Source organism: Cicer arietinum, chromosome 7 (genome assembly GCF_000331145.2).
Source record: "Cicer arietinum cultivar CDC Frontier isolate Library 1 chromosome 7, Cicar.CDCFrontier_v2.0, whole genome shotgun sequence".
In the NCBI taxonomy this organism is placed as follows: domain Eukaryota; kingdom Viridiplantae; phylum Streptophyta; class Magnoliopsida; order Fabales; family Fabaceae; genus Cicer; species Cicer arietinum.
In genome coordinates this window covers 38,001,985-38,014,622 of record NC_021166.2, presented here as the reverse complement: position 1 = coordinate 38,014,622, position 12,638 = coordinate 38,001,985, and the positions used below count along the sequence as shown (strand labels likewise).

General features: G+C 33.6%; 1 protein-coding gene across 1 annotated transcript in view; it reads right to left on the bottom strand.

Moving 5' to 3' along the window:
• Positions 1–12,012: 12,012 nt before the first annotated feature.
• LOC140918777 (uncharacterized) overlaps positions 12,013–12,638 on the bottom strand; it is a 2,307-nt gene continuing 1,681 nt past the window's right edge. Inside the window, exon 3 of the mRNA XM_073363573.1 lies at positions 12,013–12,623. Within this exon, the coding sequence (XP_073219674.1) occupies positions 12,013–12,623 (611 nt within the window). The remainder of the gene's footprint in view (positions 12,624–12,638) is intronic.

Sequence of the window (12,638 nt, the reverse complement as noted above, 5' to 3'; positions counted from 1 at the left end):
ATTACTTGATCAACATTAAAATGTTCTACGATTCTTATTTTGAAATAGAAGTGGACTTTACGAATGCTTGAGATGAGAAATTCATGATTTTGTAGTATAGGGATACATACAAGTCATGAAACCAATTAAATTTGTTGCAGAGGCAATAGTTTAAAAAGAGAATTCATGTATAGTAATGCTTAATTCTAATCTTGAATCCAATAAGGAAATAGGGGTTACTTTGGAATTAAAGGTTCTGTCACTAAGACATTAGGGCAAGAATAATAAAGAGAAATCGGTAATAATTCAATAAAGGAATTCAATAACTAGGATCAAATTAGACACCAAGGTTGGATTCGAAGTGAAACTCATCCCTGACATTTTTCTTATTATAAAGGATCAATTTTATTACTGTTGTTAATTTCAAATATTATTTCAATCAATTTGGAAACTTTTTGTTTAATTTTAGTAATTAAATATAATTCGATAGTAAAACGCAATCCTTGAGTTCGACACTCATTACTACCATTTTACTATTACTTGCAATGATTCAGTACACTTGTTGAAACGCTATCAATAATTTAGTAGCTAAAACTGAACATCTATATTAGAGTACAAGATGGTGTAGCCGAATACAAGTGCTAAGTTAGTAGCTAAAACTGAACATCTTTATTCGACTACGAGATGGTGTAGTCGAATACAACAATAAGTCAGTGGAAAAATTAACTCAGTTGTATTCAAATACAAGGTTTCATATTCGAATACGATGTTGTAATTTTAAATAAAAATTGAACGTTATAGAGGTCTGTTGGACTACACACAAGCTATAGCTGAATACAATTGCGAAACAATGCAACTTTTCAATTTTGAAAGGGTTCTGGATTATTGCAATTGTTCATAAAACCTCTAGGAACGATGACCACTGATCTAAAGGGATGTCTATGGAGTATAAATACCCCATAACTTTTGTTTTAAACTCATCAATCCCACTACCAAACTTTGAACAATTTTCTGAAATATTCTCAAAGTTATTTTTCATATTTCAAGTACTTGCAATATATTTTCATATCATTGAGAAATGTTCCCTATTATACTTGAAATATTATTAGATTGATATCATTGTACAACTGTTATACTCTGAAAAATCATTGAAGTTATTGTATTGTATTTAAAGTAAGTGGTGTACTTTCTTTAAGTATTCTAATCTAAGATAGTGGTGTGCTATCTTAGGAAGTGCGTTGGAAGTTTGTAGCAGAGATCCTAGGGTGGAATTTGTACATATTCTAACAATAGTGGAAAAATCTCTTGTAGTGTGCAAGTGGACTGGATGTACCATTGGTCATAAGGGGAACTAGGATAATATCGACGTGTTCATTATTTTTCTACCATTTACTTTTTGCCATACACTATCTTAATCAGAAAAATCGACCACTAAATCTCTTAAAACAAGAAAATTTCTAAACACTTAATTCACCCATCTCCTCTTAGGTGTGCCTCTGTTCTTACAATTCTAATAAGTGCATTAGTCACACAAGATAAAGATTTTGGTCTTAAGTCAGCTTATTCTAATTTATTTTGGTTCTTAGCTAATGTAGATAATCTAATAAGTGTATTACTCTTACTTGATTATGATTTTGGTCATTAGAATATTCACTCGGCTTATTCTAATTTATTTTGGATCTTAGCCAGTATATTTCTTCTAGTAACCAGAATAGTCTCAATGGATTATGATTTGGTGACTTTTAGTCTTCGCTCAACTTGTTTTAATTCATTGAGGCTCTTAACCAATGCAGTTCATCAAATAATTGCATTAGTCTCATTGGATTAAGATATTGATCATTTTGGTCTTTACTATACTTATTCTAATCCATTTTGGTTCTTGCTTAATGTAATTCACCGAATAAGTACATTAGTCTCACTAGATAACTAGATAAATATTTTGGTCGTTTTGGTCTTCAATCAGCTTATTCTAATCCATTTTGTTTCTTAGCCAAAGTAGTTTTCCTAAAATTTCATTAGTCTCTATAGATTAGTATTTTGGTCATTTTGGTTTTTACAATGCTTATTCTACTCCATTTTGGTTATGAGCAAATATGCTTATTCTACTTCATTTTGGTTCGTCTAATATGTGCTTTAGTATGAATGGATTAAGATTTTTCTCATTTTGGTCTTTAGTCAACTTATTATAATTCATTTTAGTTCTTAACCATTATAGTTCTTCCAATAACCACAATTGTTTCAATGGATTATGATTTGGTGCATTTTAGTCTTCACTCGACTCATTCTAATCCATTTTTGTTCTAAGTCAATGTAGTTCATCCTATAAGTCAATTACTCTCATTTGATTAAGATTTTGGTCTTTACAAGGGTTATTCTAATCTATTTTTGTTCTTAGTTAATGTAGTTCTTCTAATAAGTGCATTACTCACACTAGATATAGATTTTTTTCTTCACACGACTTATTCAAATTCATTTAGGTTATTAGCTAATGTAGTTCTTCTAATAAGTGTTACACTTATTTGATTTTGAGTTTCGTCATTTCACTCGGCTTATTCTAATCCATTTAGGTTCTAAGCCAATGTGGTACTTCAAATAACCATAATAGTTTCACTCGACTTGTTCTAATCAATTTTGTTTCTTAGCCAATGTAGTTTTTCCATAAAGTGTATTAGTCTCTATGGATTAAGATTTCAGTCATTTCGGTCTTTACTTGTCTTATTCTAATCAATTTGGATCTTATCCAATATATTCCAATAACCCCAATAGGCTTAATGGATTATGATTTGGTGCATTTTAGTCTTCATTCAACTTTTTCTAATCAATTTTGGTTCTTACCAATGTAGTTCAGCCAATATATCATAAGATTTTTTTTTTTACTCACAAGGTTGATTCTAATCCATTTGGGTTCTTAGTTAATGTAGTTTGTCTAATAAATGCATAAGTTACACCAGATATAGATTTTGGTCATTTTAGTCTTCACCAAACTTATTCTAACCCATCTTAACCATTATAGTTTAACCAATAAAAAAAATCATTTCAATGGATTACAATTTGGTGCATTTTAGTCTTCATTCAACATGTTCTAATCTATTTTGTTTCTTAGCCAATGTTGTTTTTCTAATGAGTTCATTAGTCTCATTGGATTAAGATTTTGATCATTTTGGTCTTTACTAGACAAACTCTAATCCATTATGTTCTTACTCAATATAATTCGTCTAATAAGTGCATTAATCTCACTAGATAAAGATTTTGGTCATTTTGGTCTTCATCAGCTTATCATAATCCTTGGTTCTTAGCCATTTTAGTCTTCATCTTGCATGTTCTTATCCATTTTTGTTCCAAGTCAATGTAGTTCATCCAATAAATGAATTAGTCTCAATGAATTAATATTTTGGTCTTTACAAGGGTTATTCTAATTCATTTTTTATCTTAGTCAATGAAGTTCATTCAATAATTGCATTGGTAACACCAGATATAGATTTTGGTCATTTTGATCTTCACATGACTTATTCTAATCCATTTTGGTTGTTAGCCAATGTATTTCATTAAATAGGTGCATTAGTCACTATCGATTATACTTTTTTTCTTCATTTTGGTGTTAACTCAGCTTATTCTAATCCATTTTATTTCTTCGAGAATTTTGTTATTCCAAATAATGCATTAGTCTCTATGGATTAAGACTTTGGTCTTTACGAGGCTTATTCCAATCCACTTTGGTTCTTTGCTAATGTAGTTCTTTTATCAAGTCCTTTAGTGTGAATGGATTAAGATTTTGGTCATTTTGTTCTTTACTCGGTTTATTCTAATCCATTTTGGTTCTTAGCCAATATAGTTCTTATAATAACCACAATAGTCTCAATGGTTTAAATTTTGGGTCATTATAGTCTTTACTCAGCTAATTCTAACTCATTTTTGTTCTAAGCCAATGTAGTTCATCCAATAAGTGCTTAGTCTCAATGGATTTAGATTTGGGTCATTTTGGTCTTTACATGGGTTATTCTAATCCATTTTGGTTCTCAATAAATTTAGTTTATCTAATAAGTGCATTAGTCACAATGGATATAGAATAGATTAAGATTTTGGTCACATAAGTCTTCACTTGACTTATTCTAAGCCATTTTGGTTTTTAGCCAATATAGTTCTTCCAATAACCATAATCGTCTCAATGAATTATATTTTGTACATTTTAGTCTTCACTCGGCTTTTTTTAATCCATTTTGGGTCTTATCCAATTTAGTTCATCTAATAAGTTAATTAGTCTCAATGAATTGAGATTTTGGTCATTTTTGTCTTCACTCGACTTATTATAATATTTTATAGTTCTTAGCTATTGTAGTTAATCTAATAAGTGCATTAATAGTCACAGCGAATATAGATTTTAGTCATTTTGTTCTTCAATCGACTTTTTCTAATTTATTATGGTTGTAAGCCAATATAGTTCTTTCAATAACCACAATCGTCTCAATGGATTACGATTTGGTGCATTTTAGTCTTCACTTGGCTTTTTCTAATCCGTCTTCGTTCTATCCTCATGTAGTTAATCCAATACGTTAATTGGTCTCAATGGCTTAATGTTTTGACAAGGGTTATTCTACTCCATATTTGTTCTTAGTCAATATAGTTCGTCTTATAAGTGCATTAGTTACGTCGGATAAATATTTTGGATATTTTGGTCTTCACTCAACTGAATCTAATCCATTTTGGTTCTAAACTAATGTAGTTTGTCTAATAAGTGCATTACTGTCAATTGATTAAGATTTTGTTCATTCTGATTTTTAGCTACTATAGTTCTTCCAATAACTACAATAGTCTCAATGGATTGTGATTTTTGTCAATTTAGTCTTTAATCTAATTTTTTTTTCTTAGACAATGTAGTCTAAATGGATTAAGAGTTTCATCTTCACTCGCCTTACTCGTATCCATTTTGGTTCTTAACCGATATAGTTATCTCAATAGCCACGTTAAAATTTAGTGCATTTTAATCTTCACTCGTCTAGTTTTAATTTACGTTGGTTCTTAGGCAATATAGTATATCTAAAAAGTTCATTACTCTCAATGGATTAAGATTTTGGTTAATTTGTTCTTTACTAGGCTTAATCTAATTTATTTTGTTCTTGGTCAATGTATTTCTTCTAATAAGTGCATTTGTCTCAATAAATTAAAATTTTGGTCATTTTGGTTTTCATTCGGATTATTCTAATCCATTTCAGTTCTTAGCCAATGTAGTTGCTTCAATACGTGAAGTACTCTCAAAACATTATGATATCGGTCAATTTGATCTTTGTTAAGCTTATTCTAATCCGTTTTGGTTCTTAACCAAATCATTTATTCAAATAAGTGGATTAGTCTCAATGCATTAAGATGTTAAACATTTATGTCTGTCGCGTCCGGTTTGTACGCGAAAAAAGGAGTCGCCACCAATTTTATTTTTTATTAAAGGAAAAATTGGATAAAACTTAAAATAATATTTTTGAACCAAAAATTTGGATTCGAGAGTCGATTACGAGTAGGGAAGTATTATCACCCTAAAACGTCCGTTAAAACAATTACCCTATAATTAGTTATATACAAACTATTTATTTATTTTTTTGTTTACCCCAAAAAGAATAATAAAAAAATTAAATTATTTACATTAATGAAAGAAGAAATTTTTTTTTTATTTATTATTAATTTGGTTTGACAAGGAGAAGACCTTGCTCCTACGTATCCTCAGGTGCAATAGGAAAATCAAAACACACGTAGTTCTTGGGTAGAAAATATTTGTGTGTTGACCGATTTTATTATTATTTTTTATTTATATATGTATTAAAAAATAAAAATGTAATAATAATAATAATAATATTTGTCTGTTTTAAAGTAAAAAAAAAAACGTAACGTGGCGGTATGTGAACAAGACAAATAGACATGACGGTGAAATAATCTGCTAAATGATTTGCTCGTATGTTGTCGGATCTGTCGCGACACAAAGGCCACTAACGATTGAAAGTGAATAATATGGTGCAGCGAGCGAGGATGAATTTCATCAGGCGGCGATAACCATTAATTCTAATCTTAAGGGTAAAAACATTTATCTGTTATAATTTTTATTTATTTGATAAAGACGTATTATGAATTTTTCTATTAAATTACAATATGATGAAATTTGTTTTCTTGATCTATAAACATCAATTAGTTACATTTTTTATTTATTTTATATTGCAAAGAAAATAATTTTAGGATTAAACGATTTAAAAAATAAAATGAAATTTAACATATGAGTTTATTTTTTATAAACAAAAAAAAAATAGAAAGAGAAACAATATATATATATATAAAAAATACAAAAAAAAAAAAACTATAAGCAGAATAGAGAAAACAATAAGAAAATGATACCTTACTAGACTGATTATTTCAAGATCAAATTATCTTCTTCTCCTTTTCTAATTAATCTCTCTATTTTATTTTTGTGCTCTCAATTTGTGTTTCCAATTGTGCTCCCCTTTGTCTTTGTGTGGCATACTATTTATAGACTTTTGGGTAGAGATTTGAAAAGACAAAAGAATAATTGTCAATTGATTACCATTAATCTATTTTTCTCGGTTTCTTTTCTTTTAATTGGCCACAATTATACCGATTCTTATTGCCATTGATTCATTTCTTCGGTTTTCTTTTCTATTCAATTGATCACCATTATTCTGATTTTTATGACCATCAATCAATTTCTTTTCGGTTTTTTTTTTCATTTATTTTGATCATCATTGCATCGATTTTTATGACCATCAATTAATTTCTTTTCAGTTTCCTTTATTTTTATTTCTTATTTTTTTTTTATATTTTAGAAAATAGTCTGAACAAGAATTAGAGGCAAACAAAAACTGAAAACACTTGTGATTGTTAAAAGCTTATATCCCTAATTATTTATTTTTATTTTTATATTTCTTCACATATATTTATATATTTAATATTATTATTATTATTTCCTTTTTTAATAAAAAGTAAAAATCGGAAAAAATTAGGTGTCAACAGCTGCCCTTCTTTACTTAGAATTTACATGAGAATCAAAGTAAAAATAAGTAAAGATAACAAATTCTAATTTTGTCCGAAAAAATAATTTTTAGAAGAATTCGTTTCGTTTTCCCGACTTCAAGATGCGATTCATTTTCTCGGCTTCGGGTGCACGTCGTTTTCCGGCTTCAACATGCTGGTCGTTTTCTCGGCTTCAAATGCAAGTCGTTTTCCTGGTTTCAACATGCGGGTCGTTTCCTCGGCTTCAGGTGTGAGTCGTTTTCCCGGCTTCAACATGCAGGTCGTTTTTTCGGCTTCGGGTGCGAGTCGTTTTCCCGACTTCAACATGCGGGTCGTTTTCTCGGCTTCGGGTGCGAGTCGTTTTCCCGGCTTCAACATGCGGGTCGTTTACTCGGCTTCGGGGTACGAGTCGTTTTCCCGGCTTCAACATGCGGGTCGTTTTCTCGGCTTCGGGTGCGCGTCGTTTTCCCTGCTCCAACATGCGGGTCGTTTTCTCGGCTTCTGAGTGCGAGTCGCTTTCCCGGCTTCAACATGCAGGTCGTTTTCTCGGCTTCGGGTGCGAGTCATTTTCCCAGCTTCAACATGCGGGTCGTTTTCTCGGCTTCTGGGTGCGATTCGTTTTCCCGGCTTCAACATGCGGGTCGTTTTCTTGGCTTCGGGTGCGAGTCGTTTTCTCGGCTTCAACATGCGGGTCGTTTTCTCGGCTTCGGGTGCGAGTCGTTTTCCCGGCTTCAACATGCGAGTCGTTTTCTCGGCTTCTGGGTGCGAGTCGTTTTCCCGGCATCAACGTGCGGGTCCTTTTCTCGGCTTCAGGTGCGAGTCGTTTTCCCGGCTTCGACATGCGGGTCGTTTTCTCGGCTTCTGGGTGTGAGTCGTTTTCCAGACTTCAACATGCGGGTCGTTTTCTCGGCTTCAGGTGCGAGTCATTTTCCTGGCTTCAACATGCGGGTCATCTACTCGGTTTCGGGTGCGAGTCGTTTTCCAGGCTTCAACATGCGGGTTGTTTTCTCGGCTTCGGGTGCGAGTCGTTTTCCCGGCTTTAACATGCGGATCGTTTTCTCGGCTTTAAATTTACAAAATTTCATGAATGAAGGAATGGATATGTCGGTTTTTATTAATATTTTTATTGGACACGACCATTTAAATCATGAATGAGAAGAAGCACTTATACTTTTTTTTTGAACGTGATATCTTTGATCTTTTTTTTTTGTCCTCTTCTATTTTTCATTTTCTTCTGTTCTTTCTTTTTTTTCTTTTTTTTTTTCTTTTTTGAAGAATAATTAATATTGTGATCTTAAGTTGGATCTCATGTCGTTGTATGTCTTATACTGTAAACAACCTATATTTTATCCGGTTTCATTATATCGAGTTATGGTATATGTTTTAGTTTCCAATATATGATAATCATAAGATGCATTCAGGAAAAAGAGTTAAATTATAAAGGTAATAACAATATATATGAATATATTGAAAGAAAAAAAAAATATACATAAGATAAAACAAAAAAAATGGGTGGAAGACCCGACTTGGTTGCTAGTAATTCAATGATAAAGAAAAAAGAATATACATAAGATAAAACAAAAGAAATTGGTGGGAGACCCAACTTGGTTACTAGTAATTCCAATGTAGACTGTACTAACTTCTCATGCGATAATCCGATCCATATTGTTTATTTTGTCTTTTCAAGTATATATTCTTTGTTCTTGTTTTTCTTCTTCTCTAAGGTCGCCCTTTCAGGTTTTCAACCTAGCGGGTATATTTTTTGTACCTTAATTTTTGCCTAGGTTGCCTTTTCAGGTTTTCAACCTAACGTGCATTCATTATTTAAGCATAATACTTTTTTACGGCGTCTGAGTTTATAGGAAGAGCTAAATCTTTTCCATCCATATTCGTAAGGATCAAAGCTCCACCTGAGAAAGCTTTCTTCACGACGTATGGTCCCTCATAGTTAGGAGTCCATTTCCCACGATAATCCTTTTGAATGGGTAAGATTTTTTTCAGCACCAGATCACCTTCCTGGAATTCTCGAGGACATATTTTTTTTGTCATACGCTTTCTTCAGTCTTTTCTGATATAATTGCCCATGACATAAGGCCGCCAACCTTTTTTCTTCAATAAAATTCAATTGATCAAAATGTGTTTGTACCCATTCCAACTCCTCTAGTTTAGCTTCCATTAATACTCTTAGCGAAGGGATTTCTACTTCAATAGGTAGCACAGCCTCCATTCCATATACTAAGGAAAAAGGGGTTGCCCCAGTTGAAGTGCGTACCGAAGTACGATACCCATGTAGTGCAAATGGCAACATCTCATGCCAATCTTTGTATGTTATAACCATTTCTGAATAATTTTTTTGATGTTTTTATTTGCTGCTTCAACTGCACCATTCATTTTTGGTCTGTACGGGGACGAGTTGTGGTGTTGAACTTTAAAGGTGACACACAATTCATCCATCATTTTGTTATTTAGATTTGTGGCATTGTCAGTAATGATCTTGCTTGGTAGACCATAACGACATATTAATTTCCTTTTTATAAATTTGACTACCACATTTTTGGTTACATTGGCGTATGAAGCTGCCTCTACCCATTTGGTAAAGTAATCAATTGCCACCAAGATGAAGCGATGTCCATTTGATGCTTTCGGTTCGATCATTCCGATGATGTCTATGCCCCACATTGAGAACGGCCAGGGCGCTGAAAGGGTGTTCAGGGGCACTGGTGGGGCGTGGATATTATCAACATATATTTGACACTTATAACATTTCTTTACATAATTAAAACAATCTTTTTCTAGGGTGAGCCAATAATATCCCGCCCGAAGAATCTTTCTAGACATGGCGTGTCCATTCATATGAATCCCATAAGAGCCATCGTGGATATCTTGTAGAATTTCCTTCGCCTCATTAACATCAACACATCTGAGGAGTACCATATCGTGATTCCTCTTATACAAAATATTTTCATTCACAAAAAAGCTCGCGGATAACCGTCTCAAAGTTCTTTTCTCATTCTCCGATATTCTGCTAAGGCACTCCCTTTGATGGCTTTCTGAGTAACATAGGTAATATCATATTCTGATATAATCACCTTCCATCGAGCAATTCGCCCTGTGAGAGCGGGCTTTTCAAAAATGTACTTGATTGGATCCATTTTGGATATCAAATAAGTTGTATGGAAAAGCATGTATTGCCTCAAGCGATGAGCCGCCCAGGCTAGGGCACAACAAGTACGTTCTAACATTGTATATCTTGTTTCAACATCTGTAAATTTTTTACTTAGATAATAAATGGCATGCTCCTTTTTTCCTGTTTCATCATGTTGCCCCAGTACGCATCCCATAGCCCCGTCGAGGACTGTAAGATACATAATCAAGGGTCGGCCCAGAACTGGTGGGGCTAGAATTGGAGGATTTTGCAAATACTGTCGGATTTTTTCAAATGCATTTTGACATTCTTCGTTCCACACAACTGTTAGATTTTTCCGTAAAAGTTTAAATATCGGTTGACAAGTAGCAGTTAGTTGTGATATAAATCTTGAAATATAATTTAGTCTCCCAAGAAAACCGCAAACTTCTTTTTCTGTACTCGGGAGAGGCATTTCTGCAATGGCTCGAATCTTATCGGGATCAACCTCTATTCCTCTCTGGCTAACCACAAATCCCAATACTTTGCCCGATTTCACCCCAAAAGTGCATTTGGAGGGGTTGAGCTTTAGCTTAAACTTTCTAAGTATTTTGAAGAGTTTCTTTAGATCAATAATATATTCTTCTTCTGTTTGTGACTTAGCAATCATGTCGTTTACATAAACTTCAACCTCTTTATGTATCATGTCATGGAATAGGGTTACCATAGCTCTTTGGTAGGTTGCCCTAGCGTTCTTCAGACCAAAAGGCATTACTTTGTAACAAAATGTTCCTTAAGAAGTGATGAAAGTCGTTTTTTTCCATATCTTCAGCTGCCATCTTAATTTGATTATACCCAGAGAAACCATCCATAAAGGAAAAGAGCGAATGGCGAGCCGTATTATCAACCAAAATATCATTGTGAGGTAACGGGAAATCATCTTTAGGACTAGCTTTATTAAGGTCCCTATAATCGACACACATTCGTACTTTGCCATCCTTTTTTGGCACTGGTACAATATTGGCTATCCATTGGGGATAATTTGCCACAACGAGGAATCTTGTGTCAAATTGTTTTTGTATTTCTTCCCTGATTTTTAATGACATATCGGGCTTCATTCGCCTTAATTTTTGTTTCACCGGAGAAGAATCGGGTTTTAAGGGCAATTTATGCTCCACTGTGCTAGTATTCAATCCAGGCATATCCTGATATGACCAGGCAAAAACATCTTTGTATTCGTGTAGGAGTTGGATTAGTTTGTGATATACTTCTTTCTTTAAGATGGTGCCAACCTTAATTTCTTTCCTTCCTTCTTTCGTCCCTAGATTAACAATTTCTATCGGTTCCTCAAAGGGCATGATACCCTGGGCTTCCTGTTCTACCGCTCTTAACAAATCTTGAGGGGGTTCATAATCTTCTTCATTATCTTTTTCTGTCTGACTAACAAGATGGTTAAGATTATGCAACGAGATCTTACTACAGTCGTCTGTGAATGAACTATTCCCAAATCTGCAGGATTCAAGGCTAGGATAAGGAGAAAGAAGGAGAAGAAAAAAAAATTAAAAAAAAAAAAAATGGCGAATGAATATAAACATATGAAAGTGGTAAGAAAGAACAATAAGAATAAAAAATGAGAATGCATTTATTGAAATTCAAAGTATTGGGAAAACAACATTGTATCCATCCTAAATATAATGAAACATCTTAAGGTCTTAGTAACAGTAATAATGTTTTTAGAATTACATGGGAATTACATTAAATATTATAGGTGACTTGACTACTTTCCAATTCCTGATTTCTGCTCCTACACCACACGGACGAATCCAATTAGCTTCCCCATCAAACATGTCATCTTTAGCTGCCGCAATATGGATTTCACTTGTTGGTCTTGCACTTTGGAAACTTTATCGGATGTCACAGATGGGAATCCTTTCTATTCTTGGTTCTCGATTTTCAATTCGAGCTAATCTTTTTTCTTTTTTCTCTTTGACCAATCTCCGTTTGTCATCCCTGTTGGGTTTGTAACCTAAACCCCACTTATCTCTATTTTCCGGAAGTTCCACCGGTTCTTTAAGCCCTTCTTCATCCTTCCCCAACCTGTGCCATGGATGGTGTCCTCCGCTCAACATGAACTTAGCCACCATAATAGCAGTGTTTGACATATGTGGTTCTATAGGTGTCGTCTCGACATAAGCGGTGTCCACGATTTCTAGTGTTTGGAAGGCAGTTTCTAGAGCGTCTTCTGCTGTCTTAACATAAGGTGTGGTGGACAAAATACTCACCAACAAGTCTCCTTCTCCTGATACGATTACCCATTGGTCATTTATCATATACTTCAGCTTTTGTGGTAAGGTTGACGACACTATGCCGACAGAATGGATCCATGGCCTCTCCAGTAAGCAACTATAAGCGGGTACAATATCCATCACGTGAAACGTGATTTCAAATGTGATTGGGCCTATTTGAACTGGGAGATCGATTTCCCCCATTACTTCTCTGCGACTCCCGTCGAAAGCTCTAACAACCATGG